Source organism: Pseudorca crassidens, chromosome 10, assembly GCF_039906515.1.
Source record: "Pseudorca crassidens isolate mPseCra1 chromosome 10, mPseCra1.hap1, whole genome shotgun sequence".
NCBI classification, from domain to species: domain Eukaryota; kingdom Metazoa; phylum Chordata; class Mammalia; order Artiodactyla; family Delphinidae; genus Pseudorca; species Pseudorca crassidens.
The window spans coordinates 2,649,756-2,676,140 of record NC_090305.1 but is presented as its reverse complement, the minus strand read 5'-3'; the positions used below and the strand labels follow the sequence as shown (position 1 = coordinate 2,676,140).

The 26,385-nt window shown below is 44.0% G+C and overlaps 2 protein-coding genes across 2 annotated transcripts; one reads left to right on the top strand and one right to left on the bottom strand.

The window, feature by feature from the left end:
* The first annotated feature begins 229 nt into the window (after window positions 1-229).
* On the top strand, window positions 230-20,725 carry ECI2 (enoyl-CoA delta isomerase 2). Its single transcript, XM_067751890.1, has 10 exons — window positions 230-339; window positions 3,380-3,542; window positions 5,661-5,759; window positions 5,967-6,155; window positions 8,682-8,751; window positions 12,051-12,153; window positions 12,891-13,011; window positions 17,444-17,533; window positions 19,136-19,279; window positions 19,922-20,725. Exons 1-10 carry the CDS (start codon window positions 284-286, stop codon window positions 20,075-20,077), a joined length of 1,191 nt encoding a protein of 396 aa, XP_067607991.1. The 5' UTR covers window positions 230-283; the 3' UTR covers window positions 20,078-20,725.
* Window positions 20,484-26,385, bottom strand: LOC137231508 (uncharacterized protein C6orf201-like). The gene is made up of 2 exons (XM_067751891.1): window positions 26,153-26,385; window positions 20,484-20,547 (listed from the first exon to the last, which is right to left on the bottom strand). The coding sequence occupies exons 1-2, from the start codon at window positions 26,368-26,370 to the stop codon at window positions 20,484-20,486; spliced, it is 282 nt and encodes a 93-aa protein (XP_067607992.1). The 5' UTR covers window positions 26,371-26,385.

Below are 26,385 nucleotides of genomic sequence, written 5' to 3'. Positions count from 1 at the left end.
CCCCGGCCCCGCCCCGGCCGCTGATCTGACCCAACCTATCACTCCCGGCCCCTCCCCCCGCGCGGGCCCCGCCCCCGGCCCCGCCGCCACCTGTCGCCTTCAGGCCCGCCCCAGCCCGCCCTCCCCGGGCTCCGGCCCCGCCCCTGGCCCCTATCCAACCTATCGCGTTCAGGCCCCGCCCCTCCCCGGCCCCGCTCAGACCTATGGTGTCCCGGCCCCGTCCGGGAGTCAGTCCCCACCCCCACCCCACGGCCCGCAGTCCCGCCCACGCCCTGGAGCAGCCATGGCAGGAGTGGCCGGAAGGCTGGCGCGGCTGTGGTGCTCGGGCGCTCTCAGCCGGTAAGTGCCAAGCCCGGGCCCAAGGTCGCCCTCGGACGCCGCCTTGCTTGCGGGGGGCGCGCTGTCTGTTATCGCGTCTCGGTAGCAGCAGGGTTTGCGGGCTGCTAGCAGAGCGTGACGTCAGGTGTCCCTCTCCCGCTCGCCCTCCTCTGGGCCGGAGGGTCAGGACGGCCGAGCTGGGTCTCGCCGCGCGCGTCCCCGCCCGCCCCCGCCGCCGGGCTCCGAGATGCTTTGCTGAGTTGGGGGGGTCGCGTGAGCGGCCGTGTGGGCTCGTGCCCGCCGTGGGAGCGCGCCCCGAGGTCAGGTGGGGGTGACCCGTCTGCTTCGTGGAGAACGTCCTGCCTGGTGATGGTGGCGGGATGCACAGCCGGGCCACGTGGAAACCAGAACCGGGCTGTGCACCGGCAAGGGGAAAACCCTGGAACGTGCCGGTTGCGTTCGGGGGTGGAGTTACGATTTTCCCGATTTTATATACTAAGCGGTCGTGTTTTGTAATTTTTTAAAAACTCTATTTTAAAATAAATAAGTTTGCACCATATTTTGTGAGAACTTGCACATTTCGCCCTTTATGTACATTTTAAGTTTTCCTTTCATTTTCTGCTTGTAACTTGCCAGGTGCCAAATTCATGTAAAATGCAGTTTTTTCCCTTTTTGGGGAAAAAAAAAAAAAACGGATTCAATTATTTAATGTAAAACTCATAGAAGGCTGATTTTACTGAATGAGGCTAACTCAAGGTTTGAACCTACTCTTTGAAAGTTACATTATTGCAGAGGAGGTGATACATTTGTTAGGTTTGGGCTTTATTTGTAGCTATTATTTTAATCATCTTTGATGCCTTTAACTTTATTACTGAGGGTCATTTGTTGTGAAACAACAGTGTTGTTTGTTTGTGACCTCACTGCTGTGCATTGATGCTTTCCCCTCCCCTCTGCTTACTGTGTGTGCTTAAAAAGCTAGTTACCTGGTGGCACTTGCTGTCTCTGCTCTGCACCTGGCTCATTAGACATGTCTGGGTTAGGGGTGAGTATGTCTGCTCAGCAGGCTTCACAGCCTAGCATCCAAGGCAGGTAGATTTCCCCCAGGTAGGACTTTCACCTCCCTAAGAAAGAAGTGCTCTCTATCTGGAATGCCAGCAACTGCTCATCTCTGCTCTGAACATTTCTTTTTTTTTTTTTTTGTGGTACGCGGGCCTCTCACTGCTGTGGCCTCTCCCGAGCACAGGCTCCGGATGCGCAGGCTCAGTGGCCATGGCTCACGGGCCCAGCCGCTCCGCGGCACGTGGGATCTTCCCGGACCGGGGCACGAACCCGTGTACCCTGCATCGGCAGGGGGACTCTCAACCACTGCGCCACCACGGAAGCCCTCCTCTGAACATTTCTTACATCTTCATTTTCCCCTCCTTTCACCTGTGTGTGTGCTGGGACACACATGTTTGCTGAGCAGAGTAAGGAATTGACCTGATAAAAGTTTATACTTTGTTGATCAGTGACTATGTGACTGAGCAAAGGGCTTATGTGCCTGAGGGGCAGAAAACCAAATTCTGACAGCAGGAGTTTGCAGCAAAGTAAGGATTTATTGCAGGGCGCTAAGCAAGGCAGTGGGAGGACAAGCCTCAGGTACACTCCAAATTGATCTTTGTGTTACAGGCTTTTTTTTTTTTTTTTTTTGAGGGGAAGAACAAAGAAGCTGAAATTAATTATCCTCTTGTGACATTTATTAATCATTGCGTGTCTCTGTTTTATAACTCTCTGGCCAGGTGGTCCATGGCACAGGGGTCTGTGAACTCGTCCTGCTCTGCAGAAACAACCTGAGTCTGCACGTTAACAATGATGTCTATAATAACAGTTTTAGTACAAAAACCATGTTATCGACAGCAGCAATTTTAGTCATCTGACTCTGGTTGATTAGTGCTCAGTTAGCCCAGGATTGAGGTCAGAGGAGACAAGAAAGGGAATAAAGTTTTGGACAGAGGGATGACTCACAAACTCTGTAAGGAAACTCGGTTTTACGGGGACTCAGTTTCAACTGCAGAGGCTGTTTCTGGACCTTGGGACCCAAATGGCTGAATTCTTTGTACTTTACCCCCTTGGTCTCAGTATCTTTATTTTGTCTGGGGGTGGGGCAGGCATATTAAACTCAGAGACTGAGATTGTCTTTGCCACTGTTTTATTTAACCCAGGTTCACTGCGGGAATAGTAATAATTTCACAAGCCAGTAGCATACAGGATAATGCCTCTTCATAAGGCAGTAGAGAGTTTTGACTTTGCCATCCAAGAGCTGATGTCCAGCTGCCAGCCCCCAAGTAAAAGTCCCCTGATGCTGGAGCAGTTTGCTGGTGTGGCCAGGCAGGCTGATTCTTCGGTGGCCGCTACATGGCGTTCACCACTGCTGATCGAAGAGTCCCCTTTACCATGGCAGGAGCTAGTGCCCCAAGGTCTTGGAGAGCTATCTGGATCAGCAGAGGGGAGCCTTGCCCAGACTGACACTCTCGGACGGTCCTCACAAACTCTGGGGATTTATAGTCTCAATGACCCCTCTGCATACAGTCACTTCATCTGCTCTTATCAGTACGTCCCCCGCAGGACCCCTCAGACGCTGAGCTCCGAGCGGCTACCAACCAGGAGGATGAGATGTCAACCTGACACAGCTCACATCATTCTTATATCAAAACCACTTCACTTCTAAAAACAACTTTTTGGGTCTTTCCTTTCACTTCAGTTGTACGCAAGTGGCTCTGCGGTCTTCACACCCCGCGCAGCACTCCTGCTGTCCTCCATCCCACAGGCCTTTACTGACTTCCTGCTCGGGGCACAAGTCCACGGCTCCCCGGCTTCTGGCTGCTTTCCCTCTGTTTGATTTGAAGGCTCCGTGACTGCCGTTAGCTTCTGTACTGATTTCTTATCTCGGGACAGTTTTGGAAACCACTAACCATTCACAGCCAGGTGGCTGGGGAAGTATAGGGAAACTATTTCTGGAGAAACGTAGCATTTTGGCGTGTAAGGGCTGGGAACGATTAGCAGTCAGCCTGTCTGTTTGCAGTCCTCTGCAGGTCACCCGTTTCCCAGCACTTCAGCTGCACTTGTGTGGCCCAGCAATGAGAGCCAGCCAGAAGGACTTTGAAAATGCCCTGAATCAGGTGAAACTCTTGAAGAAGGATCCAGGAAATGAAGTGAAGCTAAAACTCTATGCACTGTATAAGCAGGTAAATGCCTAAGGTGCGACATAAAGACATTTTGAGCAGATAGGTCCTCAGACAGACGTGCTGTGTGTTGTACTAAAATGCAGCCTTAATGCTTTTAGGGATTGTGTTGCTGCCTTTCCTACCAAGAGTGTATACATGAGAGTTTATTATATTAGACTTCAAAATATTACTAAGGCAAAAAGTAACTCCTCAGGACCACTCCAGAGTAAAAGAGACTTAAAAGACATAACAACCAAAGGTGTAGATCTTATTTGGCCACTAATTAAAATAAATCAGCCGAAAAAGTGGTCTTGAGACAATTGGGGAAATGTGATTAGGAACTGAGTATTAGGTGTTACCTAGGAATTATTCTTAATGACATCATGGTTGTATAAGAAAATGTTTTTTTGTTGTTTTGTTTTGTTTTTTTTTTTAGGAATGCATACTGAATACCTAGGGGTAAAATAGTATGGTGTTTGGCATTCTCTCAAATAATGAAACAAAAAAGGAAAGAAAAGGGTGGATGAAGCAAGTATGGCAAAAATGAGCGTTACTGAGTTTGGGTGACGAAGATTGGGAGTTCATGACAGTATTCTACTTTTGTATATGTTTGAAATTTTTTATTACAAAATTTTAAAACTCAAGTTTTTAAGTTACAGTGTCTGAAAAATGTCCTGGGAAGTCAGCCCCTCTGGGTTCCTGTGTGTTTTCTATTTTTCTCTTCCTGTGACGCATATCAGCCTCTCTTACTTTCATACTGGTGTGTATAGTAAAGAACTTAACTTTGCCCCCAAAGAGGTCTGACCTTTGCCCTTGGCTTCTGGGAGGTAATTTCTAAGCCCTTGAAATACTAAGAGTGATAGAAGTGTCTCTGTTTGCCTGGAGAGTCTAACCATGGTATTTAGAGTAGGGGCTGCAATTACCCTTCAATCATGCCGAGGTGGTGGAGCCCCAGTGAAAACTCTGAACACTGAGGCTTGAATGAGCTTCGCTCGTGGGCAGTACTCTGTGTGTTGTCACGCATCAGTCTGGGACTGGAAGAGTACGCTGTCCTGACTCCGCAGTGGCCGGTTGGCGGCGGGCTGGGGTGTCACACACACACCTTCCCCAGATTCCACCCTCTGCATCCTCCCTTGCTGACCTTAATCCATATCCTTTCCCCCTAATAGCCGGTAACCAAGAGTACAGCAGCTTTCAGTGCATTCTGTGAGTCATTCTAGCAGATTATTGAACCCGAGGGTGGTTTCGGGAGCCCCCCAATCTCGCACTTGGTGTCAGAAGTGGAGGGGCGCAGTCTTACGGCCTGTGTTGCCTCTGATTTCTCAGATGGCTAACTCTTGCGAGGTGAGTCTTATCTCTCTTTCTTTGGAGAGTCTTAGCCTCCTTTGCTGCCCTTGTTTTTCAGAGCCTCCTTCAGCTAGTTATATTACGAAGTTGAAAAGCATGGTTATTAAATGGAGTTTTAAATTTGCCATCTCTGAAAATAACTGAGTGCATATTTTTTTCATCTCAGAACACTCAGTGCGCCTCCCCTCAAACAAGTAAACTTTAGTTGCTTTTTGCTTGCTGCTCGCGTGTCCTTCAGTTAAGTGTCCTAAGGGCCAGCGGCACTGATGACCCCACCCCTGCCCCCTCGTACGCAGCTGCAGCTGTGTTGCTCAGTTATCAGATATCTGCCATGGAACTGGGTTGGGGAGGGTGTTTCTTTTGAATGGGCTTTCAGAATACACTGTGTGTTCAAAATGTTTGTGGGCGAGTTACCTTTGAAGATTATTTGCTTGAAGATTTTCATCATGTATGAAGAATGTGACCATCGCTAAAACTAATGAACGATGATGATTTTCTAAAAAGTATTCAGTACTTTCCCCAAACCCTAATCTTGCATTATTTTCACGCACAGGCAGCTGTAACTTATGTTAGGGACTAACAGCCAATGGCGTACTTTGTCCCTCCAGGCTTCTTTCTCTTGCTTGTGCATTTTTAGCAACAGCGTCGAAGGGAGAAGGAAATTCAAATAAATCTATGTGCCTTGGGAGGGGAAGGTGCGTTCACGCTAGCGTGCATCTTATGGGTCTTAACTGTTTAAGGCTCCAGTTTGCATGGGCGTTTGACCAGTAATTGCCCCTCTCCTTTTCACAGGCCACTGAAGGACCTTGTAATGTGCCCAAACCAGGTGTGCTTGACTTTATCAATAAGGCCAAGTGGGATGCTTGGAGTGCTCTTGGCAGTCTGCCCAAGGTACACTTACTTACCATTCTGCTCTTATTCCATTTGCTGTGCTCCTAAAGGAAGGGGTTGCTTCTCATTATTAAGCCATCACAGATGAGCCTTCTAGATCTTGAGATCCCTCTACCGAACCAGAATCTCTGTTCTTTCTTCATTGCCAGGAAGTTTCTCAGAATGCTTGTTCATTGACCGTGGGCTGAAATTGTCATCTCTCTGCAGGAAACCGCCAGGCGTAACTACGTGGACTTGGTGTCCAGTTTGAGTGCTTCGTCTGAGCCCTCCATCCAGGTGACACCTGCAGCAGACAGGAAGCAACCAGGAAGTGACGCCGTGGTGGTGACCTCCCAAGATGGCATCACAACCATCACATTGAACCGGCCCGACAAAAAAAATGCACTCACCACTCAGGTAACACGACCTGCCCTAAGAGTCCGTCCTGCTTTTCTTTTCTTCCTCTGTCTGTTTCACTCAAAAACTATAGTGTGTCAGCATCCTTCCTGTTTCTGTGAGAGCTTGTGTTTGATTCGTACAGAAGATTAATGATTGTGGCTACTTCATACAGCAGAGTGGGACATTGATTATTTAGAATTTGTGAGCTTCGGGTAGGTTATGCATGCCCAGAGGCACTGCAACTTTTCTGATGATGGAAACACAGATAAATGATGTGAATATAAATGAAACACATGTCACAGTAAGAGAAGATGCAGAGGGCTTCTCTCAGGTTGGCATAGACGCTCCCTGGACATACCTTCATGTCACTTAGACTTGAGAGTGAGTACTAATCAACCTGCGTGGAGCTTTATTTTGTACAAGTAGAGGGAAAAAGGAGAGAAGAACTTAAATAGATCATAACCCAGCTCTGCTTGAAATGAGCTGCTTCACAAGGGCACTGCTAGTCTTTGAATCGGTCGTTGAACTAGAACAATAATAGAAATAACCCCTTCCACAGCCTAAGCATCCATCAGTGGACGATGGACAAAGAGAACATGGTGCGTCTACACAGTGGAACACTGTTCAGCCGTAAAAAATTGTGAAATCTTGCCATTTGTGACGACGTGGATGGCCCTTGAGGGCATTATGCTAAGCGAAATAGCTTAGAAAAAGGCGAATACCGTATGATCTCACTTATAAATACAGAGAACAGCAGATTGGCGGTTGTCAGAGGTGTGGGGTGAAGGGGGTCAAAATGTACAAACTTCCAGTTATAAAATGAAAATATCACAGGGATCACCTGTACAGCACAGTGACTATAATACTGTTTTCCGTGTCTGAAAGTTGCTAAGACAATAAATCTTAAAATTTCTCATCACAAAGAAAAAACACTGTAACGATGTGTGGTGATGGACGTTGGCTTATTGTGGTTATTTTACAATGTATACAAATATTAAATCATTATGTTATACACGCGAGACAAACATATGTATCATTAAAATAAACCGAAGTTTAAGGAAAAAATAGCCACTTCAGCCCTTTCCCCTTGAGAAAAAAGTAGAGGATTAATTGGATACTTGGTGCTGAACTGGGAGTAAAATTCAAAACGGCCGTAACCCCTTTTCATCGGACATATCACCTCTGTTGTAGTAGAAAAAGCGCACTACCTTAAAATAGTCTCAAATAAGGATTCCATGAAGCTGGATATGCACTATGCAGTTAACAAAGCATTCGAGTCTCAAAACTTTTTCTTTTCTCCTGACTCTTTTTTTTTTTTTTTTTTTTTTCTCGATGTGCGGGCCTCTCACTGTTGTGGCCTCTCCCGTTGCGGAGCACAGGCTCCGGACGCACAGGCTCAGCGGCCATGGCTCACGGGCCCAGCCGCTCCGCGGCATGTGGGATCTTCCCGGACCGGGGCACGAACCCGTGTCCCCTTCATCGGCAGGCAGACTCTCAACCACTGCGCCACCACAGAAGCCCACTGACTCATTTTTATATATCCATGGTAGTAGTAGTAATAACTACTCTACAGAGTGGCGCGTGTGTGTCAGTACTTTCCACACAGAGGTTTAATTCCCACAAGGAGCCTACCACTATTGCTACCTAACAAGAAAATAATTAGGTTAAGTACTTATTTACTGCAACTCACATGACTAATAACCAGGAAGATCTAAGTTGAAGCCATGATCTATCCATCCCTTGAGCCTGGCTCTTCCCAGATACCCTGTCATGCTGCATCATCATCCCGGTAGTCGTAATGGAACGACTTCCTCATTCCCTGCCTCAGTAGAAGTGATTTCACCTCCATTCATACGTTATGTAAAGTCCATGCGTCTGTTTTTTCAGTAAAGGATGTGTATCTACAAACGTCAGCGCTCTTCACCATTCTCTCCCTCATCTAAGGTAGAAACTGCACCTGTTTTAAATGCCTTGAAAGCTATGACAGCTACACGTCCAAGATTTTCAGAGACATTGCTGATTTGAAATATTGGGCCCACTGTTCTTGACGGAGTCCAGCCTTTCACTCTCCATAACACTCCCAGGCTGCCTGCCACACTCATGCTGTCTTGACGTCCCAAATAAAAAACTGCTTCCTGGAAATCTTTCTCTGCTCCCCGCGCCATTGTACCCACAGAAAAGGACCGGCAGCTCCTCTGAGCTTTCTGCTGCTTTGTACTTTCCACCCATTTTAGAGCTGTCCCTCCCCGTCTGTTAATTCCAAAAGCTCAAGGACTGTGTCTTACTTGTTCATTTTGGGGGAAAAACGTGGATATGTTCTCCAGCATCTTCTACATAGCACTTGGTACAGAATACGCACCACGTAATCATAAAAGGAATGGAAGTCCTTTCAGTCTTTCGTTCTGGCTCTATAAATACAGCCAGCGAAGTGTTTGGCACTTTGCAGAGGGTGGGCTTTGCAGACTGATGTTTAGTGAAGCCCCTGGGTGATGGTTACCATTTTCAGAGTTTTTTTCTTTTCCTCGTCTTCCCCCTTTCACACAGATGTATCACGACATCATACTTGCACTTGAGGCTGCAAGCAAGGATGATTCAGCCATAACTGTTTTAACAGGTGAGACATTTTCTTAGATTTCTAGTTAAATTTCTATTTGGGGGGATTTTCATCTAAGTAGGAAATTGAGTAAATAGGCTCTAATATCTTTCCTAGTGCTAAGATACTCTAATTCTTAAATACATAAGAAATACGATAGACACAGGATTGATACCTTTATCACGTAAAAAGCAGATACAAATTGGTAAGAAAAGTACTAAGACCTATTAGATAAACGGGTGAGTAAAATGAACAGATAATTTATATGAGAAAGTACAGGCATAAAAGAAACAAGGAAAATGCAACCAGATTAATAAACAGAAATCAAAATGATGAGATACCACTTTATACTTACCTGAATTAGCAAAATTTCATGTTATACCCAGTTTTGACAAGGTTATGGTGGAATAAATGCCTCTACTCCCTTGCTGACAGCGTGATGGCTCTAAAAAGTGTAAGTAGCTAAGGAAAGGGCATTTGACGGTATGTAAAATGTTCATATACTTTGATACAGGGATTCCACTTATGGGAATTTATTTTAGGGAAATTATCCAAGAAAAAGGAAAGGTCTTATGCAAGAAAGATAATCTTTGCAGCATTACTTATAATTGTGAAAATGTTAAAACATTGTAAATATGCTGCGTGACAGAATAATAAAGCACATTATAGAACATCCAGCAGACTATATACTGTACAAGTATTAAAAATTACAACTCTAAAAACCGACAGTATAGCAAATGTTTAAGATATAATAAATAGCATTAGCAGTTATATCAGCACTGTGATAATAAGTGGAAACTATGCATGCTTCTAGGCCTGGGCTGATGAGAACTCAGAGAACGGAAGTCATTGAACCTGGAAGGGGCACTGCGTGTAGTGGTGCAAGCTGAGGGTCAGGACTCGGATCCACTGGTGTTTAAATCCGGGCTTCATTCCTCACTACCTGTGGGCGACCTCTGCTTCCCGAGTGGAGAAGACAGTGTCTTCCTAACCCCACAGAATGGTCGAGGTGGTGGCACGAGACAGTGCAGGGCAGGGCTCACAGCAGGTACTTGGAAGACGGAAGCTGTTACCATTTGTTGACGCAGTGGAAGCAGGACTGATTTTATTTTATTTTATTTATTTTCTTTTTTGGCCACGCCACGCAGCTTGCGGGATCTTAGTTCCCCAACTAGGGATTGAACCTGCACCCTTGGCAGTGAAAGTGCGGAGTCCTAACCACTAGACCACCAGGGAATTCCCAGAGTGATTTTATTTTCTTTTAATTTTCATTAAAATGTGTAAAATATATAATATTATATAGAGATATCAGAGATCTTTCAGTAAAAAAGGGAGATGAGGAGAAAGAGAGATACCTAACAGCTGATGAGAGGGGGTGAAGGAAAGGGAAGAGTTGAGCATGGCCCTTGTTTTTCACAAATACACCTCGGAGAATGGAGGCAACAAAATCAGTCTAGAGGTGGCGTTGGCTTGATACAGGAGAAGAATGTTTTCTGGTTTTTTAATTTAAAAAAAATTTTTTAACATCTTTATTGGAGTATAATTGCTTTACAATGGTGTGTTAGTTTCTGTTCTATAACGAAGTCAGTCAGCTATACATATACATAAAAAATTTTTTAACTAAAAGTATAATACAGGCACATGGTTTTTTAAAAAATCCAAAGATTGTGAAATGGCATACAACAAAACTAAATCTCACTCTCCTTGGAACCCCAGTCTTGCTTCCTAGAAAAACTCAGCTTTTCTTGAGCCTTCCAGAAACTGCCTATGTGCGTGTACCCCGCCTCTTGTAAACAGAAAAGGAAGCATATAGTACATACATACTATACCCACCTTCTCCTAACAGCGTATCCAAAAAAATTGTTCTCTGTCAGCACGTATACATCTGCAGGACTACAAAGTATGAAAGTTTGGGGATTCCATAATTTATTTCATCATTCCTGTATTGATGAATGGGTAGACCGTACTTAGTCTGTTGCTATTAAAATCATGCTGCAAGGGTATCCTTGGACATATGTCTTGCAGTGAATGTGCAGAATCCAAAGGCTATATTCTTAGAAGTGAAGTTGCTGGGTTTCGTAATAATGGTAATAATGGCTAACGTTTCTATCATACTTCCTGTTTGCTGAGCACTGGTCTAAGCATTTTAATTCATCTGATAGCGTTTTGATTCTTCACTTTTCTAAGCTTTCTTGCAATAACCCTGTGAGGTTAGGCCCTGTTATTACTCGTATCTTACAGGTGAGGAAACTGAAAGGTTAGGTTTTGATAAATAGTGCTTTTCCTATAGTGATTTTCTGTATATCCTTCACGTTCATTTTCTGGTTCCTGTTTGATCTAAACGTTGTAATAGTAGGTCCTTTAATTTCCAGAAAGGATTTTTTTTTTTTTTTTGGTTTTCCATTTCTGTTATCAATTCCTAGTTTATTGTATTATAATCAGAAATGATTGGTTTTACCAATTTTACTTTTTTAGAATCTATTAAAATTTCGTGTATATTAGCTATATATTGAAATCTCTGCCTTGAAGATTAAGAATCAACAAAATGGCCAATATTTTATATCATCCAGGAACACTTAAAAAGTAAGTTCAGGGACTTCCCTGGTGGTCCAGTGGCTAAGATTCCGTGTCCCCAGTGCAGGGGGCACCGGTTCGATCCCTGGTCGGGGAACTAAGATCCCGCATGCCACACGGTGCAGCCAAAAACATAATAGTAATGAAAAAAATGTTTTAAATAAAAAAGAAATTTAAAAATATTAAAAGTTCATTCTTGATTTTTAAGGTATAGTGTTACAATTATATCAATTAGACTTGCCTCTCTAATTCATGTTATATAGATTTCCTAAATTCTGTTTTCTAATTTATCTGTCTGGACTGAAAAAAGAAAATTAAAGGCATCTGTTTCTCTCAGCCCATGCTATGCTGGGTCCCCCCCTCCCCAGAGCCTTTGCACATGCTGTCACCACTGGAGAATATTCCCCCCACCCTCTTTCCATCTACCCCTGCCCGTGTCCTTCAGATCTCAGTCCAGTCATTCCCGCCTTAGCAAAGTCCCTCCCTGAACCCCCAGGTGAGAGCAGAGCCCCATTGCCTGCTGTCCTGTCCTCGTGTCCCTTTGTATCGTCATAGTTGCGTTGCCTACAGTTATCCATGTGTCTTTAAATCAAGGTCCAGCTGACTCCCTGGACTGTCAATTAGGGCAGGACCCCAGCTGGTCCACCAGTGTATTTCCAGAGCTTGGTACAGAGCCTGGCACATACAAGATGCCCAGTGACTACTGCAGAGTGAGTGAGTGCTGGATCCATGGATTTTGTTTACAGGCAATGGGGACTATTACTGTAGTGGGAATGATCTGACCAACTTCACGGATATTCCCCCTGGTGGAGTGGAGGAGAAAGCCAGAAGCGGGGCCGTTTTACTGAGGTGAGAGCACGTCTGTCTCATCCCGGGGGGCTTATCCTTATCGGTGTGGGGTCTTCAGCTGCGCCAACGTAAAATAAATACTTCTTAGGTTCTGTGTAATCGGCTGTGACTTTAGGCAAGCATATTTCTCCAAGCTTCTATCAGTAGGGGGCATTTGCTCCATCACTGTAACTTCTGTTACCCGTTCTCCTGGCCTCCCTACACCACATTTGATTGGAAAGCATACAAGTCAACTACCGCTACCAATTAAATTCTCCCATATTGAGGCAGAGGAGTTTAGCAACTTCTCCTCTGGCCAGAGGAAGGCGTGACTGCCATGATCGCTGCTCATAGGAGACTTGAAATGGTCTCAGAAGACACAGAGGGCGTGAAGGCATCTCCTCCCGCCTCATTAGTCCCCGCTGCGTCTCTGGTGCCCACTGAGCTGGGATACCGCAGCACGTGCTGGCGGCCACCCTCGCCTCTGAGTCTACAGCTGGCTTACGTCCCTGACCGAATGCCTAGAACACAAGATTTGAACGAAGGCTGACCTGTGGGACCCTGCGAGTTTCCCTCAAGTGCCGTTCAGATGGGAGGAACCTGGTGCGAGAGGCCAGGGAGGTGGCAGGGCAGAGAGGCACTGCTGGGCGATGGGAAATTCACCAGCCTGGCCAGAAAAGCACGTTCCAGACTCACCCTGTCTCGCCTGCTGCTACTTCGGCATATTTAAACATGCTTTTATATTTCCACGTCTGTAGGGATTTTGTCGACTGTTTTATAGATTTTCCGAAGCCTCTCGTTGCAGTGGTAAATGGACCAGCTGTAGGAATCTCCGTCACCATTCTCGGGCTATTTGATATCGTGTATGCGACCGACAGGGTAAGTCAGCTCCCGGAAATGTATGAAGTGATACAAGTTAAAAAGAGATCCTCTGAATTCTCCTTTATTGTTGCTACTAGTAAACAGATTACATATGGTTTATGGTAGAATGGACCGAATTTAAATTTTTCCCAAAGAATTAGTCTAATATGATGCTTTTTTTTTTCCTTTACTATTAACTTGAATTTTCCTAAACACGAATATTGTTGTGAACATTTTGCCCCAGCTCTTTTGGCTCTGTGCTCTAATCCTGTTACACAACACTTGTTCATTTTTACTCTAAAATAGTCAGGAACCTTCAAAGCTTGTTAGCAGGGGGCAAAAAATAGCTGTTTTGGAGGTTATGCAAGTGAGTTATTTGATCAGTTTTTCCAAGTAAGTGAATCCTGGAATTTATAAATCCAGAATAAGGAAGAACTTTCAGGCGTTATTCCACTTTCACTCCCTCCTTTGCAGATAAGAAAACCAAAGCTCAGAGGAGTCGTGTTCACCATTGAGTTATATAGATTTTAATTTTTCTTCCTACTACAGTCATAATATATGTCATAGTAGAAAATAAAATTTTGGAAAATATGGAAAAGTACAAAGAAAAGAGTTAATTTAAAAGTCACTCCTTATCTCACCACTCAGATAAGCAGTGCTAACATTTGGGTTATTTAACTTATCTCATTTAACCAGTCCCTGACACTGGAACCCTATAAGTTTTTATCCTTATAAACAAAAATGTGATGAACGTTTATCTTAGAACGTTTACTGTAGCACTAATAACCACCTCGTAGGGTTATCAGATTCTTAGAGTGACTTTGCTTTTGTGGCAGTACAGTTTGCTAACGTACATACAGCCTTGCAGGGAACACTTGGTTTTTACCGCTGAAGAGATTCCTGGCTTTGTCTGGAGGTGTTTTCTCCACTGATGGGGCCGTATATGAGGGTCCTTAACTCTGTGGCTCACCTTTTCCTGGATTCCTTTCAATGAGGTTGGGCATATTGTCAGATCTAATTTTTACTAATAATTTTCCCATAAAAATAGCAAATGGAAGTCTAGACGCTAGGCTACCTAACCTTTGTAGGTGGAAGTCTCTGCTCAAAGGCAGAAATTAACAGTCTTTGGTCACATTCTGTGTGTTAAATGACCAATTAATTGACCTGCTTTGAGCAGGGTGGGATCAGGAGTTCCTGACCTGAACTTGGGGGTCTCATTCTTCAGTACTTGGAGGCCAGTATCATCATATTTGAATCTTGTCCAGATTCTCCCACTGGATTCCAAATGATTGTCATGTACATCATCTTTTTAAAGATTTCTAGGACTCCCATCTTACGATACAATTTGAATTCAATTGAAATCAGAGGGAAATGCATATATGTTATGTATGCTAAAAGGTTGGGCCCAAAGCAAAATATTTGACAAACAGTGACCACTGCTGAGAGCTCACCCAACTGAGTTACACCAGGGCTCAATTTAAAATCAGGCAAAGACACAGAAGAAAGAAGCTGTGGAGAGGAATTCATTTTACAGGGTTTCTCATTCCTGGCTTCATGACTAGATACCATATTAAATGTGGGTTAACATTTAACCCATATAACTAACTTATTCTTTATTATGGGCAATAAGTAGTGCCTCTGCCTATTAGCTTCTCTGTCAGCAAACAGTACATTTCCTCTTTGAGTTAATAAAAAGGCAGAAATCATAACAGTAATAGATCTTTGAGCACTCAGTATCTAGGAGGCACTCTGCTGATGCACATTATATGTGTTCAGTAAATGCCCACGTTAACTGCCCTGCGAGGCAGGTGCTCTCATCCCATTTTACAGATGAGAAAACCGTGGCACAGAGAAGTTAAGAAGCTCCAGGGTCACCGGGCAGCCCGAGGCCAGCATCTAACCCTTAACTACATCTACTGCTCCGTTGCTTATAATAATGTTTATAAGTGAATTAAATGCTGCTTATTATCAGCTTTCCACGCACCTGTTTGTGGCTCTTACCAAGATCGGCTTCTGCTTTCAGTTTTCTGGTCATGTTCCTTAGGCTGTGACTTCTCAGCACATTTTCTCCAATACGCTTTCTTTTAGGGGGGAAAAGAGAAGACAGGTGACATTAATAACTGTTTACTTTATACTTTTATTATTTTGATTTGTATGCTTTGTACATTATATGTTTATATTTTCTAGCAATATTCATTAAAAAAACCCTCCATACTTGATTATGGGAAATGAAGTCTAAATATGCTGTTTACGGAATTGTTGATTATAAGTTAATTTCCTTTCATAAGAACTTTTCATTCATCAAGAAACACACAAAACTATTTCTGACATCTAGAAAAAAACTACAAATGACTCTGTAGTCTAAATAACCAACATTAAAGTAGTTTCTGGTATTTAAAACCAATCAAAAAACCTCTGGGGCAAAATCAAGACAAATGGCAGATTGAGGAAGTAATTTTTCAACTCACAATACAGGCTAAACTTTCTAATATATTTTTTAAAATGTGTCTATAAAGTGATGGATCAACAAATTAATATAAAAATACACGACAGAGAGGAATAAATAGCCCACAGAAAAGAAAGTATAAATGGCTCTTAAAAACACGTGAGAAAGACACCATTAAGAAAAGGACTTCCTGGTGGTGCAGGGGTTAAGAATCTGCCTGCCAATGCAGGGGACACGGGTTCGAGCCGTGGTCCGGGAAGATCCCACATGCCGAGGAGCAGCTAAGCCCGTGCGCCACAACTACTGAGCCTGCGCTCTAGAGCCCGCGAGCCACAACTACTGAGCCCTCATGCCACAACTACTGAAGCCCACGTGCCTAGAACCCATGCTCCACAACAAGGGAAGCCACTGCAATGAGAAGCTCGCGCATCGCAACGAAGAGTAGCCCCCACTTGCCGCAACTGGAGAAAGCCCGTGTGCAGCAACGAAGACCCAATGCAGCCATAAATTAATTAATTAATTAATTAAAAAAAAAAAGACAACCAATACAACTTAAAAATAGTGGGCAAAGTATTGCAAGCTACTTCACCAAAGAAGGTATGCAGATGGCTGATAAACACACGAAAAGATGCTCAACATCATTAGTCATTAGGGAACAGCAGATTAAAACCACACCAAGGGCTTCCCTGGTGGCGCAGTGGATGAGAGTCCGCCTGCCGATGTGGGGGACACAGGTTCGTGCCCCAGTCCTGGAAGATCCCACATGCTGCGGAGCGGCTGGTCCCATGAGCCATGGCTGCTGAGCCTGCGCGTCTGGAGCCTGTGCTCCGCAATGGGAGAGGCCACAATGGTGGGAGGCCCGCGTACCACAAAAAAACACCACCACCACCACCGAGACACCACAACACACCTACTAGCGTGGGTAAAATTGAAAAGACTAAGGATAACGACAGGTTTAGGGAGAATGCAGCGTGGTTGGAACTCCCTGCTGCACCTCGCAAAATAGCCTGGCAACGTCTGAGCACACATGAACAACGCAGCCCAGCAGCTGCATGCCTGGGCATGTACCCAAGAGAGTTGAAAATACACCTCCATCATAACCTTATTTATAACATCCAGAATACTGGAAATACCACAGTGGCTCCAATTGGTGAATGGATAAGCGAATTGTGACGCATCCGTACAATGGAATACTCAGAAATAAGGAGCAGACCCTACTATGTGCAGTAACAACGTGGTGACTCGAGCCTTCTGCTAAGGACAGAAGCCCACCAAAGGAGAAGAGGCTACAGAACGTGTGACTCCATTTATATGCATTCTAGAAAAGGCAAAACTGTAGGAACAAAACATCCGTGGTTGCTTGAGGGTGAGAGACAGACTGACTGCAGAAGGGGCGTGAGGACACCTTGGCGTGGGGGGGTGGGTGATGGAACTATTCTGTACCTTGGTCATGGTAGTGGCTCCATAACTGTATGCATTTGTTTAAACTCATCAAACCGCGTACGTCAAGAGTGGATTTTGTGTGTATACAGGCAGACCTCAGAGAGATTGTGGGTTTGGTTCCAGGCCACCGCAGTAAAGCAGATATCACAATAAAGTGAGTCACGGGACTTTTTTGGTTTCCCAGTACATATAAATGTTATGTTTACATTTACTGTAGTCTGTTAAGCGTGCAATAGCATTATGTCTAAGAAAACCATCAGACATTTTAGAACAGCTTTAATTTAAAGTAACGCTGTTGGGAAAATGGCTCCGGCAGACTTGCTCGACTTGGGGTTGCCCCAGACCTTCCATTTGTAAACAAAAAATAAAAATGCGGTATCTGCGAAGCACAATAAAGCAAAGCACGATAAAAGGAGGTCTGCCTGTGTAATAATACAATAACCCTAATTTTTTTTAAAGTTCTTCAGTTAAGTATTGTAAGGAGGATAGAAACAAATAGTGATTTTTTTGAAATCACATGTGAAAAGATGATTTTCTTTTTTTTCCTCTCTCTTCAAAAAGGCAACATTTCATACTCCATTCAGTCACCTAGGCCAGAGTCCAGAAGGATGCTCCTCTTACACTTTTCCGAAGATAATGGGCCCAAGCAAGGTAATTTTTGGAAACCTTAAAACGAAAGGTAATGTCATCTCCATTCCAAAAGTAACCCCACACTCTCTGTTCTTTCCCTCTATAGTAGAGGCAGCAGACGGAAGCGAATTATTTGCTACCCAACTCCAAGAGTTTTAAACATAGAGGAACCAGGCTGTGGGAAGCGTCTGGTCCGCAGGGAAATTTAGACGCTCTGTCCCCAAACTGGGGGTGACTCTCAGCTGGGTGACCCGTGCTCTCAGCGCCGTTCCCGGCCCCCACAGCCTTTCCTCCAGACTGTCCCACAGGGCAGCAAGGCTCCAAGGGGCCCAGTGGCCGCTCAGGTCTGTCCCTGCAGTTATGGAAACCTAGGTGCCCACCCTTGGTGGGCAGGACCCCAAGGGGATCATGACAAGACTGAGAGCCGGGGGTAGGGAGAGGCTTAGCAGACATCCTTTGGATCTGAAAGGGGGGGAGTGGGAATTGAGCCTCTGTTCGTTGCTATTAGGTTTTCATTGAAAAAAGTGTATATTTTTAAAATCTCTTTTCTTTTGTTTCTGGACATGCCATGCGGCTTGCAGGATCTCAGTTCCCCGACTGGGGACTGAACCCCGGCCACGGCAGTGAGAGCCTGAAATCCTAACCATTAGGCCACCAAGGAATTCCCTTTTTAAATCTCTTTCTTCAGTCACGTGCCCTGAATTCTTATACAGCTTTGAACTTTGAAAATTTGGGCAGACCCAACCCTAAGGCTTAGAACATTTGACTCTGAAACCGTCTTTCCTTTTCTGGAAGAGAAATTGCAGACATGGGAAGGGAAATCCACTTGGTGCCCCCAGTATTGTTAGAAACTGAACATCAGTCTCCCTCACTTTCCTTCAGTTAAGTGGAGCTCATTGGAGTACCTGGGCAGGTAAAGAAAACTGTCAGAGCCAGACCACTGTGTGAATTTCCAGGGAAAGGAATTTTAATATATATATATATATATATATATATATATATATATATATATATATATATATTTAATTTATTTATTTTGGCTGCGCCGCGTCTCAGTTGCAGCACGTGGGATCTTTAGTTGCAGCATGCAGACTCTTAATTGAGGTGCGTGGGATCTAGTTCCCCAACCAGGGATCAAACCCAGACCCCCTGCATTGGGAGCGTGGAGTCTTACCCACTGGACCACCAGGGAAGTCCCCGGGGAAGGGAATTTTGACAGTTGGTGTGCCTAAATGTTGGTTGGCATTTCCTATGACGGTGATTTTTCTTTTTGTTTTATAATTGTTTATAGTGTCTAAAACAGGAACTCATTGCTGCCGTGTGTCGTAGAATCAACACCTGCCTCGCAGCCTTTCTGCCCCAGGCTCCCAGCTCTTTTTGCTCCGCGTCGTAGACAAACACAGAAGCGGCAACCTCTACAAACTGTCCAGAAAGCCCAGTGGTGTCAGCACAAAGCTGGCAAACCATTGCCTGTGGCACCATCAGTTTCCCCCTTAATGAGAAATACTGGCAGCCTCAGCGGCCAGAAGGAGATGTCCCTGTGTCTGCTGGAAGCAGTTCATTCTGAAGTTAGCTGAGCCTTGTTTCACTGCGGTAACGTCTCAATCCCGCTTTTCATTTCAGGCAACAGAGATGCTCGTTTTTGGGAAGAAGTTAACAGCCCGGGAAGCATGTACCCAAGGACTTGTTACTGAAGTTTTTCCCGACAGCACTTTTCAGAAAGAAGTTTGGGTCAGGCTGAAAGCATATTCAAAGCTCCCCCCAAATGTTCGTATTCGTTTTCTTGTTTGTTTTGTTTTGCTTGTAAGAACCATGTAAATCATCTGTTTGCCTTAAGAGAATAAGCAATTTAAAAAACAAGACAGCTGGCTCTGAGCACATCTAAATCTGAGATTAAAAGTAAGCCTAATAATGTTAGAAATACTGACTTTTACAAAACTGATCAAATAGGCGTCCCACTCCTGTGCTGTGGAGACCGAGGGGCGGTTCTCTCTGGGCACCACTTGGAGGAGGTTGATAGGCAACCTTTACCAGCACGTTCATCCTTGAATCCAGGTGAGCAGCCAGACAGGTTAACTGTGAGGAGATTCTGACCACACAGCACTTTCGTTTTTACATGTGATAGCTGGTGACTGATTTTCTCATGTTCTCACCGCTCAAAATGTCCTGGAGCCAGAAGCTTTGGTTTCTGTCTACAGCTTCTTAGAAATGTGTGATCACAAGCCCTGCCCCACACCTGCTGGGAGGATGTGTGCACACACGAACGTTTGAGGAACAGTGTCTTATCTACACGTTTCTTAAGGTGTCACAGGATCAAATGAACGACAGAGAAACAAGCATCAGAATTCTAGAATAATCTCACTCCTCTTAGAATGCCTCTTAACCTCACTGTTGGTTTTGTTTTTTCAGGCCATGAGAATTTCAAAACAGGTCATCAGAAATACGGAGAAAGAAAAGTTGCACGCGATTAATGCTGAAGAAAGCAACGTCCTGCGGGAGAGGTGGCTGTCAGATGAGTGCATGAACGCCGTCGTGAGCTTCCTGTCCAAAAAAGCAAAGCTGTGATGGCCATCACATCAAAGCTAAGCGTTTCCAAGGAAGGGATGTGCTACTATTTCTGCTTTCCAATTCCTGAACTAAGTAAACCTCGCTGTGCCTTTTTTCAGTGCTAAAATACCAGTTCTGATAATTATACTTCACTAGAGCCCTGATGAAAAACAAATGATGTGAAACCAGCTTTGAGAATTTATGTAGGTTTTTGGTAGTGGGGAGTCTTACGTCTTTCGCTATGAATCGCTGTTGCCAGGCACACTGAAACATTGTGCCCGGCGTCCTGCTCTGAAAGGCATTCACAGTGCTGCAGGCTGAGACCGTGTGTTCGAAAACCACTACTGCACTTTGCCGTCCACACAGGCTCACTGACTTGATCGGCCCAAACACCGACAGTCTCTGGATGACCGAGTCAAGATCTTCAGTGGGTCGCATGTTCTTTTTCAGCCGTCTGGCAGGGGGAGCAAACAGAGGGAGCAGTATTACTAGAGGATGAATTAGAATCTTAGTTTCATCCCCCCCATAATTTGATAAAAAGGGATGAAGGGCTTGGACCATTTCATTGGAAGTGATGCTCTGTATCAGTGATGATCTCCTCGTCTGTCTTGGAGTCTCCATTCTCGTTCAATGTGGTACTTTATAAAAAGCACCCCTGAAAGCTGCCTTAACCGTCCTTGTGACTCTGTTTCGATGGCTGCCGTATGAATCACCTGACAAGAGTTTAATTCCAGTGGCTGTAGGATTGGCGTGGAAGACTTTGCTCTTCTAAATGTCCTCCTTCCTTTTTAACCTCCTTCAAGCGTCAGCATCCAGATAGCCAACCCACCGAACCTCTGACTTCTTAATTCTTAATTTTTTTATTCCAGTAATCCTAACCCAAAGTGTTCACTCTTATAGGAAATACATTAATAGTAATAACCCAGTCGTGTTTACTGAGCACTATTTGTTTCTAGTGCTTAATGCCCATAAGCACATTTTGTCCTCAAAAAACAATGCCCAGAATTAAAAATGAGGTAAACTGTTGCTGCTGCCCATTTACAAGTAAGGAGTCCAAGGCATGGAGATGTAAGTAGCTTTTCCAGAGTCAGAGTCCCAGTGAGGGTCAGAGAGTCCCAGCCCCACTGTGTCCCCATGAGCCGCCCATCCCTCCCACTAACTTCAACTAACATCTCTGGACAAAAGGTGAAAAACAATGGCTTGAGGATGCTGACATTAAACAAAAGCAGACGGATTGTGGTAAGGCATCAAAATGTGGAGAAGCATCTGCCCATGAGTTTCTGAGATTGTGGGACATTAGGAAACAATTGCTGGGATCTCTGTCCTAAGCACGGGACATATGCCCCAGAGGCAGGCCCAACTGTGCAGCAGTGCAGTGGTTGCCATGGTGTGACTGGCAAAAGAAAATTTGAGGCCAAGAAGAACATCTCTCTAACCAGGAGAAGGATTCCCTGGGGCTGGAGAGGAGAATCCCAGAGCAGAGAAGGAGTGAGATGCTCCCCTAATTCTAGGTATAAACCTACACAGCTTAGGTTCACAAGTGGGACAGGCTCAAACCAACATGGTAAAGGCTTTGGGAAGTAAACTGGGAATTTAAGCACCACTAACACAAGATCAAGACAGCTTATAGTCTCAACCTAAGCAGGTTGATTACTTGCTAAAACAAAACCATCAACATTCTCCAGATAGTTCAACAAACTCAGGCTCCAGGCAACATAATATTCAGTGTCCATGATACAATCCAAAATTACTGACATACAAAAGACCATGAAAATGTGGACACTAAGGTGAAAAAAGACAACACACGTCAATCCCGAGATGACCTAGATGTTGGAATTGTCCCACAAAGACTTTAAAGCATTTCTCATAACTGTGCTCCACAAGGTAAAGAAAAACCCACTTGAAATGATTAAAACTACATGAATTCTCATCAGAGAAACAAACTACACACACAAAGAACCAAATAAAATATTTAGAACTGAAAATCTGAAATTTAAAAATAATTCTCTAGGGAATCCCATGGTATTCCAGTGGTTAGGATTTAGCACTTTCACTGTGGTGGCCTGGGTTTGATCCCAAAAGCTGCATGATGTGGCAAAAAAAAAAAATTCTCTGGAGGGACTCTAGCAGAATGTAGATGACAAAGGAGTCAAAGAACCTAGAAGATAAATCAACAGAAACTAAGCAATGTGAAGTACAGGGAGAAAAAAATACTAGGAAAAATAAATAATCAGAGTGACATCAGCAAGATGTTGGAAGTTTCAGGTCCTCATCGCCCAACAGAAACATCAAATAATCAACTACAGAAACCCGTCAGACATCTACAGCAAACAAGTGAATGTCCAATCAAGAAATAAGTTACATTAAAAATGATAGGAGATTTTGTGACATTTTTACTCACTCTTGCCCCACCTACTCCCCTGCATGATGTGGTTGGAAGGAATTAGTCTGCTTCCCACTTCCTTCTCTTGGGATGGAAGGAACAGACTGGAACTTGTTTGCAACATGCTGGCCTGTCTGGCTTGCCTGAGGGATTGGTTGCTGTCTTGCCTGACTCAAAGTTCAGATGGAAACATTGGCATAGTTTGGGTCCTGGGCTAGAAGCCACAGAAGGCACTGAAACACGTGAAAAGTACAAGCTGATTGCACACCTGTGGATGCAGAGAAAGAGATTACAAGCAGAGGAAGACAATAGAGCATTTAAGAAGAAGCTGGAATGAGACTCTTTGGGAAGACATTTAAAAGCAGTTGGGGGTGGGGGGGCAGGATTAAAAAAAACAAAACCAAAAATTAAACCTATACACAGGCTCAGACAGGAATCATGCCCAGTTAAACCTGAAAAGGCCTGGGCTGGTCTCAAGACTCATGGGCCCACCATTTCAAGGTCTTGCACAGCGGCGTGCAAGCACTGGGAGAGGTGGCTGTTCTTTCAAATGCATAGTTTTCAAGAAAAGGTCATAAGGCATGCCAAGAAACGGGGAAACGTGACCCATTCAAAGGAACAAAATCTCCACAAATAGTCCATGAAGAAACACAGGCATGAGACCTCCGAGAAAAAGACTTTAAAACAACTGTCAAATATGTTCAAAAGAGCTAAAGGAAAACATGGGCAAAGAGCTAAAGGAAATCAGGAAAACACTGTGTGACAAAATAATACTAACAAAGAGATGGAAATTATTTTTTTTAATTAATTCTGAAGATGAAAATTACAAGAACTGAATTGAAAAATTCACTAGAGGGGTTCACCAGCAGACTCAAAACAGGAAAAAGAAAGCATCGGCACACTTAAAGACATTTGAAATTGTTGAGTTTGAGGAGCAAAAAGAAGAAAGAACAAAAGTGAGCAGAGACTAAGGGACTTATGGGACACCGTCAAGCGACCAGTGTGCACACAATGGGAATTCCAGGAGGAGGAGAGACAGCGGGACAGAGCAATATATTTGAAGAAATAATGGCTAAAAACTTAACACAGTTTGAGGAAAGACATGATATACAATGCAAAAAGCTCAATGAACCATAAGTAGGATAAACACAAGGAGACCTACACTGAGACACATTGTAATCAAACCTGTCAAAGACAAAGCATGAATCTTGAAAGCAGAAAGAGAAAAGCAACTCATCACACACAAGGGATCCCCAATGAGATGAGCAGATTTCTCAGCAGCCAGAAGGGAACGGAATGATGTGTTGAAAGTGCTGAAAGAACAAAAACAATTGTCACCTGCTAACTCTACATCTGGCAAATAGTGTCCTTCAAAAATGAGGGAGAAATTTCAGACATTCCTATGCAAAATCTGGGGGAGTTCATTACCACTAGATGTGCCCTGCAAGAAATGCTGAAGGGAGTCCAAGTTGAAATGAAAGGATGCTAGATAGTAAGTCAAAGCCACATGAAAATATAAAGTTCTCCAGCAAAGGTAAATACATGCACACAAATATAAAACTATTATTGTAATTTTGCTTTGTAACCTCACTTTTTATTTTCTACAGGATTTAAAAGACAAATGCTTAAGATATAATTATAAATCTATGTTAATGGGTATATAATATATAAAGATGTAATCTGTGACATCGATAACAAATGGAGAGGGCTTCCTTGGTGGCGCAGTGGTTGGGAGTCCGCCTGCCGATGCAGGGGACACGGGTTTGTGCCCCGGTCCAGGAGGATCGCATGCCGCGGAGCGGCTGGGCCCGTGGGCCGTGGCCGCTGAGCCTGCGCATCCGGAGCCTGTGCTCCGCAGCAGGAGAGGCCACAACAGTGAGAGGCCTGCATACCGCAAAAAATAAAAAATAAAAAAAATAACAAATGGAGATGCAGAGCTGTAAATCAGTAGTTTTTGTATGCAGTTAAGTTGGTAAAAGTTTAAGACAGATCATCATGATTTTAGGATGTTATCTGTAACCCCCGTGGTAACCACAAAGAAAATATTCATAGAAAATACCCAAAAAGAAATGAGGAGGGAATCAAAATGTGTCAACACAAAAATATCAACTCAACTCAAAGGAAAGTAGTAATGGAGGAAATGAGGGACAAAAAAAAGATATAAGACATACGGGAAACAAGATGGCAAAAGTAAGTGCTTCCCTATTGATAATTAAATATATTAGACTCTCCAATCAAAAAACACAGATTGACAGGATTAAAAAATCAAGGTTCAACTATATGCTGCCTATAAGAGTCTCACTTTAGATCTAGCGACATGCATAAGTTAAAAGTGAAAGGATGAAAAAAAGATATTCCATACAAATAGTAACCAAAAGAGAGGAGGATGGCTCTTATTTTAGACAAAATAGACTCAAAAGCTGTTATAAGATATGGACATAATATCATGATAAAAGGGTCAAGACAGCAAGAAGATATAACAATTATAAACATTTACACACTAATATTAGAACTCCAATATATATAAGGAAACTGACAGAATTGAAGGGAGAAACAGCCTACAATAATAGTAGGAGACTTCAATACCCCACTTTCAATAGTGGATAGAAAATCAGACAGAAGATAATAAGGAAATAGAGAACTTGGACAACACTATAGATCGCTTGGACCTAACCGATGTGTACAGAACACTCCACCCAACTACAACAGAATACACATTTTTCTCAAGTGCACATGGAACATTAACCAGGAAAGATCATATGTTTGGCCACAGAACAAGTGTTAATAATTTTTTTTTTTTTTTTTTTGCCGTACGCAGGCCTCTCACTGCTGTGGCCTCTCCCGTTGTGGAGCACAGGCTACGGACGCGCAGGCTCAGCGGCCATGGCTCACGGGCCCAGCAGCTCCGTGACACGTGGGATCTTCCCGGACTGGGACACGAACCCGTGTACCCCGCATCGGCAGGTGGACTCTCAACCACTGCGCCACCAGGGAAGCCCTAAATTTAAAAAGAGTAAAATCATATATCTTCTTCTAATTACAATGGAATTAAACTAGAAATCAACAGCAGAAGGAAAACTGGAAAATCCACAAATATACGGCAATTAAACAACACACCTTTAAACCACCAATGAGTCAAAGGGGAAATTAGAATATATCATGAAACAAATGAAATAAAAACACAACATACCAAAACCTGTGGGATAAAGTCAAATCAGTGCTAAGCGGAAATGTTATAGCTGTACGTGCTTACGTTTAAAAGAAGAAATCTTGTAGACTAGGTGTAAAGCCGAAGTTCTGCCACTCTCATGATATCATCCTACGTCCTGGTCATGCTTGGGGTGGGCTGGTGCTTCCCAACTCATGCAGCATAAAAGCCCTACAGCTCGGTGGTTGGGTCCCTAAGAATCCCTCCTCTCCAGCCCTGCTAGGTCTCTGCTCACTGACCTGGAATGCGATGGCCCGTGGGGAACCCACGCACCTGCTCCAGTCTCCATGAGTTTTCTCCCAATGAGGGCTCCTGCAGACACGGGGAGGTGTGCAAACGGGACTCATGTGCTTTTATACAGAGCAATGCTTGTTTTCACACTCACCGTATATGCCAAAGACAACATTAAGTCATTTTTTAGCTTTTTAAGGCATAAAGAGGGTTTGTGGTCACCCTATCCATCTCTAAATATGCCTGCATAGGACAAAAATTAGGCACCTACCTGACAACTATGGTTGACACTGGAGGCTCCTTTGTGTTTTTATTCCACACATGGCGTTTCTTCCACCCCTGATTTGCATTGTTGTTGACTTTTCTTCTCCACAGGGGCATACTGCTTGGTTTGGGGGTCAGATTAATCTCTTTGGGAAATCGATGTCTTTCTAAGATCCTTTCTAAGCCAGAGAATTCAGAATTCTCACCTAGTCGTAGAACAATCATTAATACAATTCAATG

Coding starts and splice junctions, on each gene's coding strand:
- ECI2 (XM_067751890.1), top strand. CDS start 284: ATGGCAGGAGTGGCCGGAAGGCTGGCGCGGCTGTGGTGCTCGGGCGCT. Junction 5,760..5,966: donor CTCTTGGCAGTCTGCCCAAG/GTACACTTACTT, acceptor ATCTCTCTGCAG/GAAACCGCCAGGCGTAACTA. Junction 8,752..12,050: donor AGCCATAACTGTTTTAACAG/GTGAGACATTTT, acceptor TTTTGTTTACAG/GCAATGGGGACTATTACTGT.
- LOC137231508 (XM_067751891.1), bottom strand. CDS start 26,370: ATGATTGTTCTACGACTAGGTGAGAATTCTGAATTCTCTGGCTTAGAA. Junction 20,548..26,152: donor GTGTCAACCATAGTTGTCAG/GTAGGTGCCTAA, acceptor TTCATCCTCTAG/TAATACTGCTCCCTCTGTTT.